This window comes from Aulonocara sp. 'chitande type north' Nkhata Bay, linkage group LG8 (genome assembly GCF_057382095.1).
Source record: "Aulonocara sp. 'chitande type north' Nkhata Bay isolate Kocher_YH1m ecotype deep benthic linkage group LG8, A_spYH_male_GT1.1, whole genome shotgun sequence".
NCBI classification, from domain to species: Eukaryota; Metazoa; Chordata; class Actinopteri; order Cichliformes; family Cichlidae; genus Aulonocara; species Aulonocara sp. 'chitande type north' Nkhata Bay.
Window position 1 is genome coordinate 17,490,531 of NC_141351.1, and position 24,187 is coordinate 17,514,717.

The 24,187-nt window shown below is 39.9% G+C and overlaps 1 protein-coding gene across 2 annotated transcripts; it reads left to right on the top strand.

Moving 5' to 3' along the window:
• The first annotated feature begins 1,719 nt into the window (after nucleotides 1–1,719).
• entpd1 (ectonucleoside triphosphate diphosphohydrolase 1) lies at nucleotides 1,720–24,062 on the top strand. 2 transcript variants are annotated; one of them, XM_086303968.1, is made up of 10 exons: nucleotides 1,720–1,917; nucleotides 12,585–12,712; nucleotides 13,102–13,219; nucleotides 16,505–16,655; nucleotides 16,990–17,149; nucleotides 17,269–17,472; nucleotides 17,636–17,893; nucleotides 19,669–19,782; nucleotides 19,921–20,058; nucleotides 22,561–24,062. In XM_086303968.1, the coding sequence occupies exons 1-10, from the start codon at nucleotides 1,902–1,904 to the stop codon at nucleotides 22,768–22,770; spliced, it is 1,497 nt and encodes a 498-aa protein (XP_086160094.1). In that variant the 5' UTR covers nucleotides 1,720–1,901; the 3' UTR covers nucleotides 22,771–24,062. The 2 variants fall into 2 exon arrangements, with proteins under 2 accessions (XP_086160094.1, XP_086160095.1); XM_086303969.1 differs by lacking the exon at nucleotides 1,720–1,917 and adding an exon at nucleotides 11,252–11,542.
• Nucleotides 24,063–24,187: the final 125 nt, after the last annotated feature.

The window sequence follows — 24,187 nt, forward strand, 5'->3', positions numbered from 1 at the left end:
TAATTATGTCCTTCTTAAAATCTGGATTTCTTATAGGTAAAAGTTCAGTCCTGTTACCCATGCATGAAGACCATGGGGTTCTCTTTTTTGGAGAACTGCTCAGTAGCATATTCATTTGTGCACATATTCTCCAACACAACATGCCCTGGAGGAGCTTAGATAAGTTACTATAGCAAGGTACCCTGGTGAGTTTTGAACCACCAGCTGTAAAAAATGCAGGATGAAGTCGTAAGTTACCTTCCTAAATCCCCAGTCCTGGTACATGGTAAATGCCTCAGTTTCATCTGCTGGTCTATATTAGCTGAAAGATTTGAAATAGCATTCTGGCAAACACGGTCCTTGTTTTGCTATAAACTTGAATGATTACATGAATGCAATCAGAGCATGTTCAAATTTAACTGGCAAATGGAACTACAAAAACTACAAATGGAAACCATAAAGTACCAAAAATCTTGTCCTTTGCTTAAAGATTTCGTGTTTTTTTTTTTCTTATCCAGAATCTGTTTATAGACATTAGTCTTGGGCTGAGGCACTTGGAGCATAAGTACAAACAGTTACCCCCTGCTCTCTCTCACTGCGCACATCACTGGATAGATAGATACTTACTGTTAATGATGATTTTCATATTTAGTGACAGACTGATGGAGCGTTCACAAATTCAAGCTGAACAATAGGACCATACCGCCATCTTGAAGGAAATGTTCAGCTTGTCATTTAGGATACAATTAAGTGAGAATTACTATTGCTGTAATAATGCATGTTTTTCTTTGATCACTGCACAAAATACTGGAAGAGCTCGAAGCAAAATAATACGTCTGCGGTTCCACCATAAAGAAAACAAACCATTTCCTCATTGCCACTTGTACTGATTGCACAAAGCATACATTAGTATGCATGCATATTACACTCATACATTTTCCGTTTTCTGTTGATGGGAGCAGGTTTTTTCTCACACAAGCAGCAGCACTGTGGTGTTGAACTGCTGCACTTAAAGTGTACCCTGGTGTGCAAATAGCTGGGACACAAAATCACCCAAGTGTTTGTTTTGTAACCTTGTTAAAAGTGTGGAAAAAGCAAACACAGCTTGCAGGCAGTGGTGTCCATGTCAAGACCCTGGGAGTTTAATCATCATCCTGTGCTGGATGACCAAGCCGCTTTATCTTTAAAAGGGTCTGTATCTGAGATTTCAGTAGAAGTATTAAGATTGCATCTTTAAAAAAGAAAAAGGAAAGAAAAGGGAGGGGGTTGCTGGTATCAACGATTAAAGCAGGAAATTGACTTTTTTCCTGCTTTTCCGCACTTCTCTCGAACATCCCTCCAGGTTTGGTTCCAGCTCTGGTTCCAACTCAAGATCTAACATTGCTTTCATGTTTGACCCACTTCTACAAGACAGAGACAATGACAAAGAATTAGAGGGAGAAGGAAAATGATTTTAAAAAGGCACAAGGGTAAGAGAGCAAGAGCGCTAGAGAAGTGGAAGAGATTAAAAAAGAGAGGCAGAATATAAGTAACCACACACACACACACACACACTGAGGGAAAATGACAAAGACAATAACATCGATGGAGAGGAAGACAGTAAAAGAAAGGGGACAAACAGAAGGCAAGCTGAAGGCGCCTGTGAAGGAGGGGAGTGGGTTAAGAGGGAGGAGAGAAGCTCTGCTTCTCCTAATAAAGGGAGTGTATGTGAAAGGAGGTGCTGAAAACAGACTGAGCTGAGAGCTGTGCTACCACAGAGAGAGAGAGAGAGAGCGAGTGAGCGAGAGAGAGAGAGAGAGAGGGGGAAACAGTGTGTGGAAGACAGAGGGTTAGAGAGAAAGAGTGAGAGGAAGGGGGAGACAGAGAGGAAAGAGAGGGGCAAAGAATAGAAAGAGCATTGTGTGGCTGCTGAGAAAGAACCCATGTCTGCACAAAGAGGTAGGTGTACTGCTTTGACTGGTACACACACACAAATGCACGCACAAAAGTAGGAAATCCTTGCCAGTGTATCCAGCAGTAGGATGTTGCAGCAGTCTTTTCAATAGACGTTAAACGTCAAGTGAGTGCATGTTGTCTTCCAACTGTGTGACTTGTCTTACTAAATGTAGCAGCTGTGTAGCAGTGCATGGAGGCAGGTCGATCACTTTTCCACAGCATGTGTTAGACCGTGCGTACAGACGGCATAACCAGATGTCTCATGTGCGTTCAACATATGTGAGTCAGTGGGATACTGATGGGCCATGTGTAGCTGATGACAAACACAGTGGCACACGTACACAGAGTTACTCCCATGATTAAGAAAGGTTAATCACAGTTTATCAGACAAAGTCCTTTTTTATTAGCCCTATTTTTTATCATATTAACTGAATCCAGCTAATCATATCTAATCAGTTTGACTGTTAAACTATTATGTGTATTTGTACTGATATCTGCCTGATTATTCTATCACTGTGAAGGAGGGTAAGGGTACAGCTGAGTCAAAAGTAATCAATGAGTTTAGTTTAAGCTGTCTCTGAATTAGAGAACATTTTTCAGCTTATCTTCCGGTTTCTATTCTCCTTATTCTTTAGTCATTTAGAGATCATTTTCAATGATGTGAGCACTGCAAATTTAAAGAAGTACAACTACATTTGTGGTGGTGAGTTTTTCATTTTTAGTATTTGGGATAGCCTAGTCCTCTTTAAAAAAAAAAAAAAAGTTACTATTGCAATAATTGAATTTTAAAATGTTTGAAAAATCCACTTAAGTCAGTGTTGGTGTCAAATGCCTTCCACCTTCCTCAGATTCTCAGGAAATTGGTTCATGCACTGTCAGTGTTTCTGAATGCTACAAATGAGTCACTTTTATATGCAGTTAAAAATAAAAACAATCTGAAAAGCTTAATATTACTAGATGTAAGGAAGAAAATTAGTTTATTCCTAATTTGGACGACTTGTCTCTTCAAAGTCCTTACAGCGTACCAGGGTTAGTGTCGGGCTGCTTGTGCATCAGGAATGTGTAGTCATTACCACAAATGTGTACAAATGTCACATATGTGCATGTTTGGTGACACGTAGCTTATCTTAAAGTGTAAAGACAAAGCAACAGAGCAATCATGAAAACACCATTGTGTTACTGGTTACTCATTGGGTTGTTTTGGACTGAAACAGCAATAGTTATTTTTACTGCTTAAGTTCATGTTGGTCCAGTTGAGCTCGAGGTCAGCACCAGTCTGTCCTGCAAGGTCAGACTGGACTAAGCACTAAGGACAGATCACTTCCCCATGGCAAGCAGGGATGGTTCCTCACATTTCTCATCATATGATGTTGCCAGAGGTTCCCCTTTACAGGAAGCAGCTGTTTCACAATTCACAAGTCTAAAATATATTTATAGATATGCCAAGTAGGCGATGTTGCCTCCCTCTTAACATAAACAACAAATGAGGACACAATATGTAGAAACAAAAATTCATAGAATAAGTCAAGGATGTTGTTTGGCAAGGCGTAGCTCACAGGTGTCGAACTCCAGGCCTCGAGGGCCGGTATCCTGCAGGTTTTAGATGTGTCCTTGATCCAACACAGCTGATTTAAATGGCTAAATTACCTCCTCAACATGTCTTGAAGTTCTCCAGAAGCCTGGCAATGAACTAATCATTTCATTCGGGTGTGTTGACCCACGGTGATATCTAAAACCTGCAGGACACCGGCCCTCGAGGCCTGGAGTTCGACACCCCTGGCGTAGCTGCTTGTGATGCGCGTGAGAAACTCTTCGCCATGTGCCTGTCCGTGAGGAGGAGAGGCACTCTATTGAAATCAATTTAATTTTATTTATATAGTGCAAATTCACAACAGTTGCCTCAAGGTGCTTTATTTTGTAAAGATCATGCAATAACAGAGAGAACCCCATGGTGACAGTGGGAAGGAAGAAAGAAATCTCAGGGAAGGCAGCCATCTGTTGTAGCTGGTTGGGAGTGAGGGGAGAGAGAAGAAGACAGAGCGAGGACAAAAACAAACTATGGGAAAAAGAACCTGGATTTAATAATTACCACTGATTAAATACAGTAGTGGTGTATGACCAAACAGGGAGTGCAAATACATGAATTTGTAGTTGACAAGATCTCACTGGGCCAAATAACAGGCCTGGGCAAATTCCCACAGTGGTTTCAACCTTAACCTCCACTGACTGTAATGACTAATGCCTTTTCTCATTAACAATCAATAATGTGTCAACCTCATTACCACCTGCAAAAATAGGACAACCTCCACCCAAACTGTGTTTTTTAGAAGTGAAGAAGCCTCTTAAATGACAGCGGAAATATCTTCAAAAACGTAATTTTTTCCATTACCCCAACCTAGACGACTGAGAATCTATACAAGTTCTGTTTGCTCCTGTACAACATTAACATAATCCATTATTCTAAAAGTTTAATATTAAAAAACATTGTTTTCATCAGGTTGCAAGGATCAGGTTGCACTTACAAGCAGCTCGGTACAATTTACTGGTACTGAACTGGTTTAAATGGTTTTAAATGCTTCCTCCACAACACCTGAAAACAAAACATTCCAGCTGTTCCACTGCAGATATCTAGTATCATGAACCTGTAGTAATCTTTAGTTTGAATTATTCCATCTGACAGTTAGTGTTTATATACACCTTCCTCATTTGATGACTTCCTTTTATGGCTGTTCTTTTTAAACTGACCAATCATGCTAATTCAAATTTTCAGACATTTTAAACTGGACGACTTTCCCACCACAGATCTATTTATTTATTTTTTGTTAAATAGAGGATACAAACACTTAGATTACTATGCTCTAAGGCATGTTCTGCTGAGTCTGTCTTTATGCAACACACACAGATGTACGTTCAGACAGTCTGCGTGTGTCCACATATGTTTATGAGTAATTAAAGCCAAACCACCAGAGCAGCACAACAATTTTAAGACCTGCCTCGAAGGCAGGTTGTTGTCTCGTCTTCCCGTCATTATAAAACCACATGAGCAAATCTCTAGCTGTGTCACCCATTGACTCATCACTAAATGTAAAGCAACAGCCCTCTCAGCATCTGCTGATGCAAAACAACCTCAATCATGTGCCTCTATCGTTCTTTCTCTTCCTCTCCATATCTTTATGACAGGCGTTTCATGAGTCCAAATTTTCCCATCAGCAGGGGTGGAGACTTTTTTTGTGTCACGCCATTCAGAATACAAACAAACCTCAGTGCTCTTTAACATACTGACAGTAAAGAGGTATTTCAGTGGGGTTTTTTTTGCTTTTTTTGTGAATTTAAGTCAAATCTGTATCTGTTTTTTGTATGATGTTTAAATTCTTAAAGTCTTACACAAGTACATTTAGGACTACATAAAGTGCAGGGAGTGATCACTATGAGACAGAAAGATGAGTGTACGGATGGATTTGTGTTGTTAATGTTATTCTATGTGCCTCAGTTACTGAACATTGTTTCTATAGATAAAAGCTCCACATGTTGTCTATGTGAACAGCACTCATGCATACTTTAGGCAGCAGGGGTTCCTGTAAATGTTATTTTAAACCCTGTTCTTTCAACTGCCTGCATCCTGAAAGGTGAAAGTTCAAGCAAATTCAGGGCATGATAAAAAAAAAAAAAAGGCTTTAATGTTAACAAAAAATAAATAAATTCTGCATATCAACTAAATGATAGCAGATGCTATGCTTTTCCAGTGGCCCCTTGTGGCATCTTTTTCCCACCACTCTGTCATGACTTCGAGGTTCGAACAATCCACCTCAGCAATACAATTGTGCTTACAAGCGATCGGAAATGAAAACACTGGCGGCGTGTCTGTGGGAAATGCTTGCCAAATCTGTATGCTTGGGAACAGGAGACTGTGTGTGTGTGTGTGTGTGTATCTGGCAGACAGTTGTGTGTAATGAGGGGAGTTTTGTTTGTTCACAGGAATGTTTGGAAATAATATTTGGTTTTAGACTAAGGATTATATTTCTAATGATTCGAGAAGGCACAGTGCCATTAAAGTTCCTCACAACACAGAAAAGCAAACCTTATTCCGTATGTAAAAACCTGTTGATGTTGCAAGAGAATTCCTCTGATGTCATTTGCCAAATTTTCTGCTCAGGTAAACCCCCATTTTCTGTCTCAGCATGTTTCGGTATCCTTTTAGCCGACAGCTATATCATTCTTACGTGGTTACATATAAAGTCGCAGTCTTCCCCCACTTTAATCTCAAAGCAAATGAAAGGAGGACTTTGAGACAAATTGCTCCAAGCTGCTGCACACTCAGACTTGACAGTAACTTTAAGACAGGGTAAGGTTCAGTTCTGTCTGCCACCTTTATAACTCTTTGGTTACACGTCACTTCTAGACTTCGATATTGTACGATAATAAGTAGGAGTCTCTTGTAATTAACGGAGTGAGTCACTGATGCCAAGTTTTGTTCTTTTATTTATGTCACAGTCAGAATAGTTAAAGCAGTTGTTGGAGACTGCAGCAAAAGCACAGTTATTGTGACATTTGGAATGAAATTATGATCCATTTGCCTTTCAAGTGGTTGCTGTGAAAATGGGAACTGGGTCAGTCTGTCTGCTTATTATTTGCATACATTCAATAATCTGTCAACAGTATGTCTGAATTGGACCACTGTTACTTGGACAGAGGTTTGCTACAAGTTGACCTGTGCGATCGCCTTGTGATCGAAAGTGGTTACCCAGAGGTAAAAGACATTACACACTCAGTCGGGAAGTCAGTCAGCTCTTACTGGTTACAAAATGCCAGACAATTCAGAGAAATACCCAGGCAACCACCAATTTTTCCCATCACTGCAAGGAGGATGAGACCCTATATTTACTAGAGATGAACAAGATCCAATTCTAAAAATGTTTACTACATCAACATGTGGCTTCATTCTTGCACCTCTGCAGCTGCATGCCCTCAAGAAAAAGTTTGATTAAGTCCATATTTCTTCTGAAGCAAGTGAATAGCCTCAAATGATGTAGTTCAGACAGGAATGCTGAGTTAGTGGCATTATATAAGCTTTTGATGAGCTTAACTAATGTGGAAACTTCAGTATCGATGCTGTCTTTTTTTCCTTCTTCAGTGTGAAAATTTTAAGAAGGGTTCTGCCATATCATCTACAATAATACAGGTCAAAACTTTCGTATGATATAAAAGTGTCATATCCTTTCTAGCATACACAAACAAGACAAGGCCCAACATGTCCAACAGTGAGAACCGTGTCATGGAGCAATTTTGGGAACCCGTGGCAAAGCACACTGCTTTAAATACGCAGAAAAATGAAAACCAAAATGAACTACCCCCGATAAAGGTGGAAATAAATTTGTTTCATGATTTAAGGCAAAACACGCGCCATCAAGGCTACAAAGGCGGAGATACTAGCAGTTGATGATTCCACTGAAAACTGCTGGAGTTCCCACTAACTCCAAATGAGAGGAAGCACAATGGTGAATGGAAAGCATCTGGTGGCAACATCCCAGGTAGAAAATATTTTTTCAATTTCAGTTTTATTACGAGAGAATATAGTGCAGGTTCTCTAAAGAGGAACAAAGATATGTTACTTTATTTATTTTTAAACTAAGACATTAAGCAGTTATGCTATACATTTACTTACAATTTTAAAGGAGAACTCTACCTAGGCTATTTTTGTACTTACGTCTGACTTATGCTGTGTTACTAGATATTTTCCCATAAATAAAATGCAAAAATTCCAATTTCAGTTCTGGGTTAATTTCAGGCACTTTATCTCGCACCTACTTCAAAAGTCCGTAATTTTTCTATGTCAGATTTGGTCATCAGTTGCAACACTTGTCATTTTGACCCATTTCAGTTCGAGGGTCAGTCATGCATTTACCTCTGTGAGCAAATCACTTCTTGGTGTGTTCCCTTTCATTGAGCGTACTGTTATCAATTCTTTTGTAATCTCAAATTCTTTCATTTTCCCATGTGCAATACCTGGGAATGATTGAATAACTTGACTCACAAATGTCACAGCTGTTGTCCAGTGCCAAGAAGAAAAAGTCGAAATGTTTGCTTTGTTTTTCAACCAAAGCTCCAGATTCTTTGGAGTGTCTTCAATCCATCTTGTTGAGGGTCGCTTGATGGTGGCACGTTGTCAAATTCTTTTTTATTTTTACCCCTCAAGGCACATTAGCACGGCAGAGTCCACCAAGCACTTGTTCATAAAAATCCTGAAAAGATCATGGCTCACTGTTTTTTGCGATTTTGTGGGAAATCCAAAGCTGGTCTTGACTACTCGATCCCTGTGTAAAGCTTGGTAAAAAAAAAAATAAAATAAAAAAAAAAAGATCGTTGTTGCTTTTGCAGCTTTGCTGCCAAAGGTTCAGATGTCTGTTGCAGCTCTGCATCAGTCAACATCTTGAATTTCATGTGCATATGCTTGCACACACGTAAGTAAATAAAAGAAAAATAAATTCTGGGGCTATTTTAGCAGTCCTACAAAAAACACACACACACGAAAAACAAAAACAGTAAGCTGTTCTCTGATAGGTAATTTATTAAAGAGTGTCTGGTGACCAAAATGGGCAAAACTGTATAATGTTTAGGATTCAAATGTAAGTAGTTTATTTAAACCAAATGGCCAGACGTGGTTTGCTGCCCATAAAATGCTATGAACCGCTGTATACATTGCTGTGTCGCTATTATTTCACTATAACCAGTGTTGGGAAAGTTACTTTTACTACAGATTACAGAATACATGTCCCAAAATGTAGTTTGTAATGTATTCTGTTAAGTTACTCAATGTTAGTAACATATTCTGAATACTTTGGATTACTTAATATATTGTCATGCTTTTTACAACTACATGAATGTAGCAATCACATCCTGCAAATTCTTGTTTTTCTCCACCAATTGGCTGTTAAGCCCAAATCTCCCTGAATAGACAATATATTTACTGTAGAGGAGCATCCTAATGGGTCCATTGTGTAACTGACGCCACCAATGCTTACATTAGAGCCTCTTATTGCGTGTTTTGTTTGGGTTTCTGGCAATGCATTCAATTACCAAAATTAGGGAGGGGATAGCCTAACATATGAAACAGGAAATGACTGCCTTGTAATCCATTTATTTCAACAAAATAACTATATTCTAATTATAACTTCATCACATCATTTAAATGGTAATTGTAATGAAATAAAGTTACTCATATTTTGTATTTTAAATACGTATATATGCCGTTATTCCCCAACACTGACTATAACACTGTTGTTGGTGGGACCTTGTAGCAACAGATAAACATTTTATTGTTTCATATTAAAAATAGTCACCTACATCTAATTCAAAATGAATGCTGAATATTCTGAAGTTTTTTTTCTGGATTATCCTCACACTGATCAAGGAAGACTCCTCGGGATACAAAGGAATGTCTGATTCCCTAGTTCTCACTTGATTCATTGGCTCAGTAAACATTTTCCTTATTAGTTTATGGTTACGACCACTAGCCATAACTCTTCTTTACTACAGGATGTTATACATTTTGTAAATCATGGTCCCCCGTTAGTGTCAAACAGACAATAAAGGTTTGCTTTATGGGATGACTTTTGATAGACAAGTCCCTAACATATGAGCTAGCAGTGTCCTCAGTTTCTGATTCAGATCTACCCTTTGTTAATCACAAACTCACAAACTTCCTTAAAAGCAAGAGTTCAAAACTAAATTGAGATGTATATATTAAAATCCACATCGAAAGGAGCCAGCTGAGGTGGTTCGGGCATCTGACAAGGATGCCCCCTGGGCGCCTCCTGGGTGAGGTGTTCCAGGCATGTCCCACCGGGAGGAGGCCCCGGGGCAGACCCAGGACACGCTGGAGAGATTATATCTCTCGGCTGGCCTGGGAACGCCTTGGTATTCCCCCGGACAAGCTGGAGGAGGTGGCTGGGGAGAGGGAGGTCTGGGCCTCTTTGCTTAGGCTGCTGCCCCCGCGACCCGACCCCGGACAAAGCGGATGACGATGGATGGATGGATGGATGGATGGATATTAAAATAGTGTAATTATGTGGAACTTTTTTAAAAGTACAGGCTTAAAAAAAGTTCTTGCTCTTCCGACTCCTACCATGTAGCCTTTGTTAGAGAGGAAATATCCATCAAGCTGTATTAAAAGCTATAGGAAATAGGCTTTAAAACAATACTTATGCATTCATCTGTACACTTCCACTTCTCCAAATTCAGGCTCCTAGAGCCTATCCCAGCTGACCTTTCGTCAGTCTGTTGTGGTAATGTGTTATCACTGTTTTAACATAATGTACTTTTACAAGTCTACAGCTACTGTCATGTGCTGGGTTGTACTATGTACAGAGCTGAGAGTGAAAATACAAGGAACTTGCAAGCTTTGAAATATCTCCATTTGGACATTTATTTTTCAAGCATCTAAGTTGCTTATTTTAATTTAGTGGGCGTTTAATTTGTTTTATTGTTACCATTATTCCAGAGCAAGGATGCTTCAAGTTTTGACAATCAAGCGATGATTTAGGGAGCCAGCATATTTGGGAGACCCACAGGACAAATGTATTTTTATACTCTGTTACAGTATTTAAGTAACTCTAAAAGTTGGATTTCTTAAAATCACCTGTGTCAAATGTTAGAAATGGATAGTCTGCTTCAATGGGTGTACAGGCAATGCTTTTAAACGCCATTTCTTGGAAGTGATGTTGAACCAATTGCAGGATATTTATTACAGGAGTGTGTACGTAATGTATTATTGTGGGAAGGCTTGAATTATACAGCTCTCTGAAGTTAGGAAGGTTGGCAATCATTCTCTAGTGTATGTTTGATTATGTATGTGCATGTGTGTTGCAAGAGAGGAAAACAAATGACAGAAACCATCTGTGAATGGATCAACAAATCTGCAGGCAGGTCATGTTCAGGGGCACACACACACACACACACACACACACACACACACACAAACTTTTCAACAACCTCCATTCTTCTACACACACACACACACACACACACACACACACACACACACACACACACACACACACAGCCTTACAGAAAAGAAGGGAATTCCGATCCGTCACTGAGATGACATCACAGTCTCCAATAATAAGAAACAGTCGAACAAGGGAGTCCCCACTTCCCTCCTCCCTCATACACATCCCACAGAATGAACAGAGGGTAGAAAGAGTAGTGCTGGGCAGAGTGACTCTCATTAGCTCCCAGAGAGAGAGTCCCTTTTAAGGGATTCACATGCACACACGGGAACGCGCCGACATACGCACAAACACGCTTTAGTTGCATCTCCATAGCGACCAGCTCTGCTGTCCCAGCTTGGGGAGGAAACTGAGTGCTTTAAAGCTGCTACAACGCAAACACACACACACGCACACACATACAGCTCTGTTCTAATCCGTGTCCGGCCACGACGGAAAAACCTCTCCTCATCTTATCACCCGGCTACCTCCCTCTGTCACTTCTCTCCTCTCCCCGTCCAGCCCATATTTTCTTTTTCTTCAACTTCCACCCTCTCTCCCTCTCTCACATACCCTCCCCCTCTCTTTTTTCTCCCTTTCACTATCTGTCTCTATCCCTTCCCCGTCTGAAGTACACAACAGAGGTAAGTGCTCTCGCTCGCTGTGCGCCTCTGGGTTTAATGTGCTTTAACTTTCAGTCTTTCAGTGCGTTTTCTCACAGTAGACTGAGGTGAGCTTAACTATCGGTGCTGCAGGTACTGTTAGTGAAGTAGGCAGAAAAACTGTTTTGTCCTGTACTCTGCCGGTAGGTCAGTTTCTGCTTTGCCAGCTGTCGTGCGCGCCTCGACAGTATCTGTCAGTTCGTTTGCCCTGGCAATAATCAAACAACCATGCGTGTGCTTGTATATGTGGGCTTGCTTTCATACTGGTATCTTATTCATCGATTTTCCATCACAGTAGCTTTGTGACTACAGACAGCCTTTTATACCCTTTTTTTTGTCTGTTTTTGAAACTGTGCACTTAAAAGTGCATATTATCTGCTATAGCATCTTGACTTTATCCCATTAGAGCAATTGTGATAGCTCTATACTTCAGAGTACTTCAAGAGGAATGAGAACCCAAAAAGTAATATTTGATATCAAAATAATAACTAGCACATGTTGAAATCTTTAATCACTGTTTTCATACACTCTTGTGGGAGTATAGCTATTGAATTAATAGGTCAGCCTTTCTTTGGTAGAGTTATCTTTTTGATTATATCCAATTGTCCTCCTGTGTTGTATAAACAGTTCAAGTATTTCCACAATAATAGTTCTCTTTAAGTGCTTTTCATAGTGGATATCTGATCTTTCAGCCCATGTTAAATACACCAGTGAGATACCCTCTCTAATGTGCTGTGGCTGAAATAACAACTCCCCCTAAAATCAATGAACAGTCTGGCAACAATTTACACACCCCAAATCAGAAAGCCCTTGGTTACAAAACACAACAAAACAATTAAACGCTCTTTCCAACACAGTTTCTCTCCAACATCCAAGCACACACATTCTGTGACATACGCCACATCTGGAACCAAGAGTGGCTAAACACATACCTATTTAAAAGTGTGTCTCCATCTTCCCCTTTTTACCCTCTCGCCTCTCCTCTCCTTCCTGTCTCTGTCTGTCTCTCCACCCACGCTCTCAGAGATGAAAGAGAAGAACCCCTGGCCTACGCCTGTGACCATCATCATCATTGTGATTGGTGTCATAGCGATTGTTGCCCTGGTGACGGTGGCGGTTTTGCAGAACAAACCTGTCCCCCAAAAGTACAAGGTAAAGTACTCAAATGTTGTGACCTGTTCCCTGTGTGGGAGTCAAATGTGTTACACAGGAATCTCAAGCCAAAGTCCACAAACCAAATAAGGCATCTTGTCAGTATATGACCTCAGCTTGTACAACCGGCTTTACAAATCCACCACAGAATATGGCCAGCGGATATCAACAATAACATTAAATCATCTCTTTAGTTACAGTTGCAGATCCAGGTTTGAGTCTCACAGCTGAAAGCATGGTCTAGTTTTTATAAAGTACTGTACTCCTAATTCACATGGATTGGTGCCACAGTTTTGGCAACATGTAGTTTATACAATCATTACCCTGATGTTAAATGTTTGCATGTAACTAATTAACTAGAATTTGTTATTTTTCTGCTCCTCCTCCAGTATGGGATTGTGCTGGATGCTGGATCTTCCCACACAGCTCTTTATATTTATCAGTGGCCAGCAGAGAAGGATAACAACACTGGCAGAGTTGAACAGACACACTCCTGCAAAGTCAAAGGTACAGTATATGTTGCACAAATACTCTCATATGACAGTGCAAACTTACATATATGCATTAATATGTAGGAAATTGCATATGAATCTGCATATTTACTGATATAGCTATTAGTGTTTGTGTATGTGCGTGTTTAAATTTGGTCATAAATGATACATTCCTGTTTAACAATGATTCCTTCTAAAAAGCTACAATTAAGTATAATTGTATTGTACTATTTTCCTTAAGTCCAAGGTGATCCATTTTCTCTTCATTCAGTTTGAAATCTTATGCTCTTTTAAAGCGAACTGCAGGGCATCTGAAGCCAAAGACTGATCAAAATTTACATCTAGAGACTTGGTGGATTAGCATAGCCACTTACTAATTATTCATTAGCATTATTGGGTACACATCTGATGGTTCGTTAAAAAGCCTCCACATTAAATTTCATATTAAATGACAAATGGCACTGGGGAACACCTTACCGAGTCAGCCATTGTTTCAAATGTTGTGTTAAGTCTATATAATCGAATTTCCCAGAGGAACCCACCCGAGGGATTAATAAAGTTCTATCTTATCTTATCTTAAATGGATTTTGTTCAACTTCCCAGGACCACTATAGAAAAAAAAAATGACAACAGATAACACACTAATCAATTCAGACACTGCCTGAAAATGAGAAGCTGGAGTGTAGGTGGGTTGCAAAGTGGCTTGGAGATACACACCAATTGTAGGCAGATTAAGCAACCTGAATGGCACACCGTTTATGATTTATGATTTGTCACATACAGTGGCTTGCAAAAGTATTCGGCCCCCTTGAACTTTCCCACATTTTGTCACAAATAAATAACTGCAAAGTGGGGTGTGCGTAATTATTCAGCCCCCTGAGTCAATACTTTGTAAAACCACCTTTTGCTGCAATTACAGCTGCCAGTCTTTTAGGGTTTGTCTCTACCAGCTTTGCACATCTAGAGACTGAAATCCTTGCCCATTCTTCTTTGCAAAACAGCTCCAGCTCAGTCAGATTAGATGGACAGCGTTTGTGAACAGCAGTTTTCAGATCTTGCCACAGATTCTCGATTGGATTTAGATCTGGACTTTCACTGGGCCATTCTAACACATGGATATGTTTTGTTTTAAATCATTCCATTGTTGCCCTGGCTTTATGTTTAGGGTCGTTGTCCTGCTGGAAGGTGAACCTCCGCCCCAGTCTCAAGTCTTTTGCAGACTCCAAGAGGTTTTCTTCAAAGATTGCCCTGTATTTGGCTCCATCCGTCTTCCCATCAACTCTGACCAGCTTCCCTGTCCCTGCTGAAGAGAAGCACCCCCAGAGCATGATGCTGCCACCACCATATTTGACAGTGGGGATGGTGTGTCCAGAGTGACGTGCAGTGTTAGTTTCCTGCCACACATACCGTTTTGCATTTTGGCCAAAAAGTTCCATTTTGGTCTCATCTGACCAGACCACCTTCTTCCACATGTTTGCTGTGTCCCCCACATGGCTTGTGGCAAACTGCAAACAGGACTTCTTGTGATTTTCTGTTAACAATGGCTTTCTTCTGGCCACTCTTCCGTAAAGGCCAACTTTGTGCAGTGCACGACTAATAGTTGTCCTATGGACAGATTCCCCCACCTGAGCTGTAGATCTCTGCAGCTCGTCCAGAGTCACCATGGGCCTCTTGGCTGCATTTCCGATCAGCGCTCCCCTTGTTGAGCCTTTAGGTGGACGGCCTTGTCTTGGTAGGTTTACAGTTATCCCATACTCCTTCCATTTCTGAATGATTGCTTGAACAGTGCCCCGTGGGATGTTCAAGGCTTGGGAAATCTTTTTGTAGCCTAAGCCTGCTTTAAATTTCTCAATAACTTTATCCCTGACCTGTCTGGTGTGTTCTTTTGGACTTCATGGTGTTGTTGCTCCCAATATTCTCTTAGACAACCTCTGAGGCCATCACAGAGCTGCTGTATTTGTACTGACATTAGATTACACACAGGTGCACTCTATTTAGTCATTAGCGCTCATCAGGCAATGTTTATGGGCAACTGACTGCACTCAGACCAAAGGGGGCTGAATAATTAAGCACACCCCACTTTGCAGTTATGTATTTGTAAAAAATGTTTGGAATCATGTATGATTTTCGTTCCACTTCTCACGTTTACACCACTTTGTATTGGTCTTTCACGTGGAATTCCAATAAAATTGATTCATGGTTGTTGCTGTAATGTGACAAAATGTGGGAAAGTTCAAGGGGGCCGAATACTTTTGCAAGCCACTGTAGCTGTGTAGGAGGGTATTAGTTGAAGTGGGTTGGCATGAAGATCAGTTGAACTTAACTTTGGTGCCTGTCTGAACTAATGCTATGCCTGTTTTGTGAAAGCTTAAAATAGCAAGTTATGCTAGAGCAAAAGAATATACTACTATACACAGAGCTAGATGTGTTTTTGGCTTAATGTTTTGTTGTATGTTGATAATATTGTGGTAGCTATGTATTCAGTAAGCCAATTAATCATTTTAACAGAATAAAAACAATTACACATGTATTCCAAATCCCTTCACATCCGATTAGTAACTGTACTCTCTGTTTTCTGAAAAATCTTTATCTGTGTTTTTGTTTTGGTTCCAGAGAATCTAGACGTGGTTATTTTGTAAAAGCAATGACAGACAAATGAAAAACAATAGCTTATTACCAACACAATCTCATGGTGATGACAAGACTGTAGGAATTCAATGCACAGGCAAAAAAGGCATGTCTGGCACCTGCAAAACTGCAGAATGGCATTTTTGTTTTTATGTGGACTAAACAAAGGAGCTATTGTATGTTTATTGGTAAGCCTTAAAAGTGCATTTAGAGACAGCCAAACTGGGTGTTTCCCTACAGCTTCCCGACTTTAAGTCAAATATAGATACTGTATCGTACCAAATAAACACAGAATAATTAAAAATTTAAGCATGGTATATATAATTTAATTAAACTGTTGTCATTTACAAAAAAGTCATTTATTACCAATAACGCTATTAATTACATACATGATATACATGTAAATACCCATAACTGTGTTATATTTTGAACTGAAACTAGTAAGGCACTCCTGGCTGCATCTTTGCCTAGTATTAGGCAATTTATTCTATAAGTTCATTTAACCTCAATAACATCTTTACCTGGCCCGTCCCTTCTGAAATACAGAACAGTTCCTGAAATTTTACAGATGAGTGAATTTTTAAGAAGGGTCGCTGTAAAGACAAGGCTGTCACTGTGCTTTATTGTTACTAAATTTCTGCCCAGTAACCCTCCTGACTTTTTGTTTTAACAGGTAAAGGTATTTCCAGCTATGCGTCTGAACCATGGAAAGCAGGAGAGTCTCTGAAAGAGTGCATGGGGGAGGCTGAGGAGACTGTCCCCAAAGAAAGAGCTCACGAGACCCCACTCTATCTGGGAGCCACAGCAGGAATGAGGCTGCTGGAGTATGTTGCACAAGCTTAGACATTTTCATGATAAAACCTAGAAAAGAATGTTTTTTAAAAACACCCACAGTGAACAGCTTTTCATGCTGACACTGTTTAGCTTATCTCCTGTCTAAAAGCTGAAACTGTGTTTGCATTGGCAGTGCAAATATTGCTATTTTTTTGTAACCGTTCGTATTTGCACATTTATCTCCACAAGAACTGCCAGGACAGTGAATAGGTTACTGTCAAAGCCATTATGCACAATACAATGTATATATTATTTATGGGCTGCTGTATTGATCTGACTTGTGGACGTGACTCACACATACATTTGTGCCATGTGTGCCTGCAGTATTGTGAATAGCTCAGCATCAAAGAACGTATTTCAGGCTGTGGAGAACGCCTTGCGGAACTCCCCCTTCTCCTATCAGGGAGCAAGAATCCTCAGTGGGCAGGAAGAGGGTGCCTTCGGGTGGGTCACAGTCAACTACTTGGATGATCGTCTCAAACAGGTCAGTTTGTGCACATCAACATACAGGTCTGTGCACATTTGTCCACACTGAGACGTACTTTGTGTGTGCCAGTACTCCTGGTTCTGCACTGACCGAGTGTTATTTTACCTCTTCTGCAGGGCTTGAAAACAACAGGCGCTCTTGACCTTGGCGGGGCGTCTACTCAAATTAGCTTTATATCCGATGATTTTGACGGCTCAGAGTCACCCATCAACTCTGTCAACTTCCGACTCTATGGAAATGATTATAACCTGTATACTCACAGCTTCCTGTGCTACGGAAAAGACCAAGCGTTAAAAATGGTGGTGGCAAATCACACTCAGGTAAACTTCTGACCTTGGTTCCTGTGTTTTGTGAATGAACTGTTCAAACTAATCAAATATGGGATCTTATCTGAGAGAGCCATAATGTTCTTAAATGTGCAAAAGTACTTAGGCTTCATTGTTCTCCATCTGTTGCACCTCACTATCTCACTCTCTCTCCTAGTCAGGTGCAACAACAGTATTGGATCCTTGTTTCCACTCAGGCTACAATGAGACAAAGAACTACTCCGTCCTTTATGACAGCCCCTGTGTGTCAGGCAGGAAACCTCAGGAAGTTCCAGAAAAATTTGATCACATTGGGAAAGGAAACTTCCAAGAATGCCAAGAAGTTGTCAAAAGTGTATTTAACTTTACTTCCTGCAAATACAGCCGATGCTCTTTCAATGGGGTCTTCCAGCCTCTTTTGCAGGGGCCATTCGGGGTAAGTGAGTGTTTCTCCATGTGTAGATTTAACCTGGTTTATAAACAGTCATCCAAGTATATCTGGTGACTCATTTTAGCATTTAGCATTCATGCATTTATTCATTCATTTTTTGCCACATCTGTGAGAATGACCCCATTCAAGTTTAATTTACTGCCCGACTATCCTCACTTTTATTGACCCAAAAGGAGCGACTGAGGACATAAACTCATCAAGAGAGTATTTATTTAAGTCAAGACAGAAAGAATCCTACGGTGCCTAAAGTCTATTGCCTTCAGACAGAATAGAGCTTTAGGGCACTTTTTCATTTGCTTAATTTTTCGGTCCGAGAAGTTATGTCCATCTTTTATACTGCTCATGTCTGCTCTGAAGATCCCCTGTGAGCTCTAACCACTCTAACCACAACTCGCAGATTACAAGGCTGCACAACAAAACAGACTACTATCAGCAGATGCAGGCTATGATCATGGGGTTGGAGTTCATCCATAGCATGAGACTTGTTCGTGAACAGCCACATGTATGCACACAAGTGCACACATTTTGGGCACTCATTTTGCATCCAATATGGAAGAAATTTCATACAAAAATAATGCAGTTATATCATGTGGACTATCTATAACTGTACATGGCTTCCTAATTTGCTTTTATTCACTGTGTGTGCAAATTTTATAGAAAACAAAACAGAAGACCAGTAAGAAAACAAATGGAAATATTTCAGTAATGTTATAAAGCCTGAATGAAAATTAATCAGAAAAATTATGACCTGAATACACCCAACAGATGCTGATTCGAAGTTCCCTCTTTATGCTGTTTTCTACCCCACCCCTTGAGCAACCCCATCTGATTCCGATTCTGTGAGAAGTGTGCACTCTCTGTATCACAAAGTAGAGGATCAACTGAAATTATTGAGTCAGAATCTATCTGTGGGAAGCACAGAGCACTCGTGCCGTTTGGGCGTGCACAGGGGTTACAGAACATACAGTATAATCAATTCTGCAATCCTCGAAGTACCAGTTTATTGAGTTACTTCTGTTTTTAACATGACTGACATTAATTGTGGAACGCCTCAGCAAAAAGCGCTTGTGTTTCCTCATCTTCCTGATCTGAATAAGAAAATAAACCTTTGTAACATTAACTGATACAATAATCAGTCTGAAGAGACAGTATACTTAGGTTGTAGTGATAGAATAGAAAACGTGCATGTTTCCCTTCTAAAAACCCCCCGAAAAAATTAACTAAATCATTGCAATACTACTGAATATTGTATCTACCACAGACTATTTCTTTTAATTAGCAAAGACTAATTTGACGGTTGTTGCCACCTTAATCACACAGCTAGCCATATTTCTTATAGTATAACTGCAACAGACCCCAGCAACATGGTTAAGATGCCCAGACAGTGCAGTACATGTGGTAAACCTGCCATGTTGAAACCTGGCACACAGCTATTGGCTACTGCCACCGGTGTTAGGATCCACCTCTCAGTAATAAGCCACACCCCCAACAATCAAAACAACAAAATTTTAATTTATTTAAAAAAAAAATCATCCCCTTGCAGTTGTAATGAAGGGGGTACTTAGCCGATACCTTATTCTAAAATATTTAGGGGGAAAACGTTTTAGTGGTTTAAGTGGCAATTGTTATGATTATGATATAATGATTTCAATAAATGTCCGATAAATTTCCGTAGTATTTATAAATTGATTACTTCACTTTCTAGAGATATCCTGATTTCCTCCTGTCTCATCGCTTTCTCTTTTCATCTTTCATTTTAGGCGTTCTCTGCTTACTACTTTGTGATGAACTTCCTCAATTTGACGGATACATCCATGCCCCTTGAAACTGTGAAGGAAAAGCTAAGCCAGTACTGTGCTACCTCTTGGGATAAGGTCAGAGAAAATGTATACATTGGTTATATACATAAAAAATGTTCTGTCATAGTCACCCCCTTCTGTGTCTTATCTATGTCCTTCAGCCTGCCTGTAATGTACACTGATTGCATCCTTGCGTTTGAACTTCCTGCACAGATAAAGATTCAGCATCCTACAGTAAACGTAAAGTATCTGGCTGAATACTGCTTCTCGGGCACCTACATCCTCACCCTGTTGACAGAAGGATATGATTTCACTGCAGTGACTTACTCAAACATAAAATTCATCAAGAAGGTCAGTAGATCACTGTCCAGCTTTTTCCTGTCTCTTAAAGAGAGACATCCACACCTGATAGGTCATACTGACCTGACCTTGTACTTGTGTGTGTGAGTGCATATATAAACAAATACCTACTGTAACATCCATCTTTCTGGACACATTTAAGTCTCTGTTGGAAAGTGACAGGTGTGGAAAAACCTCAACTGTGTAAAAGGTGGTTTAAAAATTTAGGATTACATTTAACTTGGACTAACTGTAATCCTCTCTGCCAGTTTGGGCATTCAGCTGTCCTTTAGGAGGCCAGCTTTAACAAGCATTGGTATAAATACCGGGCACAAGTTTTATGCAAAGAGCTAACTAAGCTCTGAGTTATTTAAGAATTTCATAGCACCCTTATCAGACAACACTAATCTATTCCAGCTACATCTAATATGCTTGCAGTTTGCAGAAACAAAAAGCTCTGCTGTTCAAACAAGAAAGTAAAAAGCAAAGCACAGAGGACATAAAACCCCTCAAAACAACAGAACCACTCTCTACCACCACCTTAAAAGTGATTCAAAAAGTAGGTAGCAACAGCCCGTGAATTATACAGCAGCAAAGCTCTTCTCATCTGAGGTAAAGTGCAAAGTCAGCCTTCAGTTTAGGTTTCAGATTAAAACGAGACTCTCGCTTTTATCTCCTCACAGAACACACAAGGGAAATAGACTACGCAGAATATTGCACGTAACCTAATCAAGCAGCCAGAAAATAGATTGCAATTCCTTTTTCATATGAAACACGGCAAAGATTTTACACTTCAGAGGAATATTCAGCAACCACCTCCTCAGCCAGCTGCACACACACACATGCTGTCATCAAGAAAGCCATACAAACAATGATCAGGATCAGGGATCAGGATTTCACGCCATGTTAAAAGATGCTGTAATATAGTATACAATCTAGAGGACTAAACTTTGCATTAATTCACACCTACTTCTTCTACCGCGCAGTGCTGTGAAAAAGCAGGCAGTAAACAACAACTTCTTGTTTTTGTTTTTTTGCATATTTGTCACAGTTAGGAAATGCTTGATTACAGTTTTTGCTGCAAAGGGCAGCAAAACCAGTTCTTACAGCAGGTTTAAGGGGCAATTACTTTTTTGGGGGGTTTGCAAGGATAGGTTTAGATGGCTTTTTTTCCATAAATAAATGAAATCATGATTTATTTAGTCAGGTATGTTGCTAATGGGTGTAGATCTAGATGTAAGCCACTCACCCTCCTTCTCTCACAGCCAAGTTGGTAAGATTTTAACATTATCAGTGGTTACATCCTCTGAGTAAAATGGTAAATGGCCTGTATTTGTATAGTGCTTTACTAGTCCCTAAGGCGCTTTACACATTCAGTCATCCACCCATTCACACACACCAGTGTGTATGTGAATGGGTGGGGCGCACTGACAGAGGCAAGGCTGCCGGACACTGGCGCCACCGGGCCCTCTGACCACCACCAGTAGGCAACGGGTGAAATGTCTTGCCCAAGGACACAACGACCGAGACTGTTAAACCACAATTGCCCCTTTAAAAGTTAAATTATATTACACACAAGAATGTTTAACTCTTTCCAAGAAGCCTTGATTAGAAAAAAGCAGTGAGCAGATAAGGAATTCATTGCTCTGTTCTAGTGACTTAAAATGCAGTGATAAAAGGGACATAAATCACACCATAACAAGAAAAACTCAAACCAGTTCAACCTACATGCAATACAACAGGATTAGTTTGGGTGTTACTTCGTATTACTCCAGAAAGACTAGGTGGCAAAAAACAAAAAAACAAGAAAGCAGCCAGTCTGCTTCCTTGTTGTAAACTCTGACAATTATTACTCTGCTATAATTATACACAGACATGCACACAAATTGGATTCTGTGTAATCAAATATCATAATCATTTATTTAAAAAATGAATAAATAACACGGCTGAGTACTTGAAAAACAAAGGATTAACATCAAACGTTGATTCACAATAATGCTGATTGGAACTGCTGGTGTTCTTTGAACCCCTCAATGTGGGGCCTATTACAGGTACTGGATGATACTGTAGCTAGATGGGGGACCCAGTTAGCGAAGGGTAGACCAGCAGCTGTTTCAGACTGTGCAGTCACAGTTCTAATTAACATCTCGTGTAAGAATTTCAATGTTTACTTTTTGAATTTCTTTTTTTACAATTAGCAAGCATATGCTGTGCGAGTGAAATTACCCATAATACCCTAAGGAAGGCATTTCACTATAAGCCGCTACATCAGGTTAACCTCACTATACTGACTGGTGACAAATTAAAGGAAAAACCTGAACTCTTGATCCCTACTTGTGTGGGTTGAACACTTAAAGGAGAGTTTGGACTGGCACATTAATCAGTGCTTTGGCATACTGAAGATCTTCTAGTAGTAGCAAGGCTTTTTAAGACAACTGAATTTAAACGCTTTTTATTTGAATTTGTCAACAGTTTATGTTTATGGAGATCGCTTCCCTTCTTCTTTGTTTCCAGATAAAAGGCAGTGATGCAGGCTGGACTCTGGGTTACATGTTGAATCTCACCAACATGATCCCAGCTGAGGCTCCTGACTCACCCCCTCTCCCCCACGCTGGCTACGTCTCCATAGTAACCATCATGACAATACTACTCATTGGCCTCCTCTTACTTCTCGCCCTCCGCATATTCTGGCCCCGTTGCTCCAAGAAAACACAAATTGTATAAACACTCTGAAGCGTATGTATGCATGTACAGTTATGTGCAAAAATCTCGAGTCACTCCTCATCTATTTATATTTTCCTTTCAAGGAGCCACATGTACTTGTAGTCTAAGCAGCGAGAGGTGAACCGTCTTCAAGAAACTTAAAGGAGTCCAGGCTCTTGTCTTTCCAAGTTCCATAGACAACCATAACCTTGATGACTGAGAACCTACACAAACTATTATTTTTAACCTCTCTTGAGCAATAGTTCTCTAGACTTCCTGAAGGTCTTTCACAATTCTTCTTTAGACATTGGCTGCTTTTTCGCTTATTTTCAGTTCAGTCTTTGTACCTCGCCATTTAAGAGGATTTTTTTTTCTTAAGCCACTTAACGCTGACCTATGAGTCATTCAAGTATAAAAGAAGACACCTAGCTCAAGGGATGAACTAGTGTTCTGTCAGCACAAAACAGACAACTTAGCAATGAACTCATTTTAAATAGTATCTTTAAGCACTCTGTTATTAACAGCTGTTGCAAAAATGTATCATGTGTTCACATTTCTTTCATTGAATTCGTGAAAAATGCCAACGATAACACAGTTTAACAGACACAAAATGTATTTTTCACCAACAAAGAGCTATTATTTTTTAAACTTAATATCTCAGCATCATGTGCAATGTGTCCTTAAATAAATTGAGGAAACTGGACAAGGAAGAACTGGCAGGCCTGAAAAACTATCTACAGGAGATGAAAGGTATCTTTAAGTGATTTCCTTAAGCAATAGGAAAGAATCCAGCAAAGACTTGACAGATAATTGGAGAAATGCATCTGGCTCTGATTCTGTCAGAATTTTATCCACCATGCAACATCGTCTGGAACAAACTTTTAGCGTGATAATGATCCAAAACATACTGCTTACAATAAAAGCATACCTGGATGGAAAAATACACAATGGAACACTATCAGTCATGGATTCACCTCCCCAGAGCCCAGATTTCAACATTACTGAAGCAGTGTGAGATCATCTTGTAAGAGAACAGGACAAAAGGCAGCCAACAGCCAAAGAAGAGCTTTGAATGTCCTTCAAGAAGTTTTGACAACTACTTTCTACTCAAAAATTACAAGAAATCTTGCCCAAGAGAGAAAAGGCTGGGTTAAAGAATAAAAGTAGTTCAACCTTCTGATTTGTTGCATTTGTAAAAACCGTTTTTTTGCTTGTGTTTTATTGTGTTTCCATGTATATTTGTATGTTTTATTAAATCACTACCCCATCCCCCATTTTCCAAGCAAGAAATAAAGACATGAAGGGTGGCTTAAGACTTTTGCACTGCACTGTGAGTATGTGTGAGTGGCAAATGAGATAGAGGACATTTGCAAATGTTTGTGTTCGTGTTGACTGTTTTACTAGGTAGTGGGGAGGTTAAAGGTCATACGGATTGAAG